Source organism: Phaethon lepturus, unplaced genomic scaffold (assembly GCF_000687285.1).
Source record: "Phaethon lepturus isolate BGI_N335 unplaced genomic scaffold, ASM68728v1 scaffold41589, whole genome shotgun sequence".
Taxonomy (NCBI): Eukaryota; Metazoa; Chordata; class Aves; order Phaethontiformes; family Phaethontidae; genus Phaethon; species Phaethon lepturus.
Window position 1 is genome coordinate 24,644 of NW_010563495.1, and position 1,110 is coordinate 25,753.

General features: G+C 51.8%; 1 protein-coding gene across 1 annotated transcript in view; it reads right to left on the reverse strand.

Annotated features, from left to right (window-relative positions):
• Positions 1 to 940, reverse strand: part of SMPDL3A (sphingomyelin phosphodiesterase, acid-like 3A) — a gene marked incomplete at its 5' end in the record, with an annotated part of 12,834 nt that extends 11,894 nt beyond the window's left edge. The window contains 1 exon segment of the mRNA XM_010294581.1: positions 892 to 940. Coding sequence (XP_010292883.1) covers positions 892 to 940 — 49 coding nt within the window.
• Positions 941 to 1,110: the final 170 nt, after the last annotated feature.

Below are 1,110 nucleotides of genomic sequence, written 5' to 3' on the forward strand. Positions count from 1 at the left end.
TAGGGACTGGAAAATCATCTTCTTTTCATTAATAGCAATCTGAAAACCGGAGAGTAGAGGAGGCGATAGGAGGACTTCTCCACTCCATCTGAAAAGAAAGGGAGTCACATTTTAATTATTTTTCCAGACCTTCCCTGGCTGGAAGCTACTCTAAAAGATCACAGTCTAGAAAGACAGGCAAGAAACAGCATGTGTGCGAAAAATTTCAAAGCTCTTCTCCTCCCCAGCAGCCACAGTAGCAAAGAGACTGGGCTTCTCAACAGAGAGAGGTGTGTCAGCCTTACCTACTCACTGTTGAGTAGTGAGGCTGTGTGAGCATGAGGCTGACACATCCTGAGCCACTGCTACTTAGCACCGCACGGAAAAAGGAGACAAGATGTACAGGAATATGGTGAATAAGATAAATTAAGCTTGTATTAGACTACCAGCCTTCAAGTTTCATGTAAAATGAGATTAATTGCTTTCTGACAGTTTCAGAGCACTTGGGGAAAGGCACAAGGGTATCTGGGGTAGCGGTTGTGAAACCGGGACAGATACAAATTGATTTTTCCCCAAGGTCACACGCTCACTCTGTGGCAGAGCAGGCATCATGCGACTGGACCCCATGGAGCTTTATTTTGTGAGGCAGAGACTAGCAGTGATCTTTGAAGCCTGCAAAACTGTGACTCCCACCAACAGGAGACAAGAGGAACGCTCTGGGCACTGCTGGGTGTTTGGTCCGAGGCACGTGCGAGTCACAGGGAATGAAAATCTTGTGGAAACCGTGTCGGAGCTCTCACCTGCGTATGCTACCGTACGGCGGCGGATCACGCCGGGCAGAGCATGTCCGTGTTTGCTGACAGCACAGAAACCAAATTTAATGTTTGCAGTGCGTGCCTCAGGACACCGAGCCAACGGCAGGGCAGGGCTCACCTCACCTGCCGCCGGCCGGAGCGCCAGCCTACCCTGGTATAAACCCCATACACCCCCCCATACCTGAACAGCGATGTAGTTACTTATCTAAAAGGGACACGAAGTTGCAGCCACCCGGGACAGGGAACGCCACCGCAGCGGGCAACAGCGAGGCGGGCAGGGAAAGGCGGCGCAGGTGGGGAGCACGCACCCCGGGCC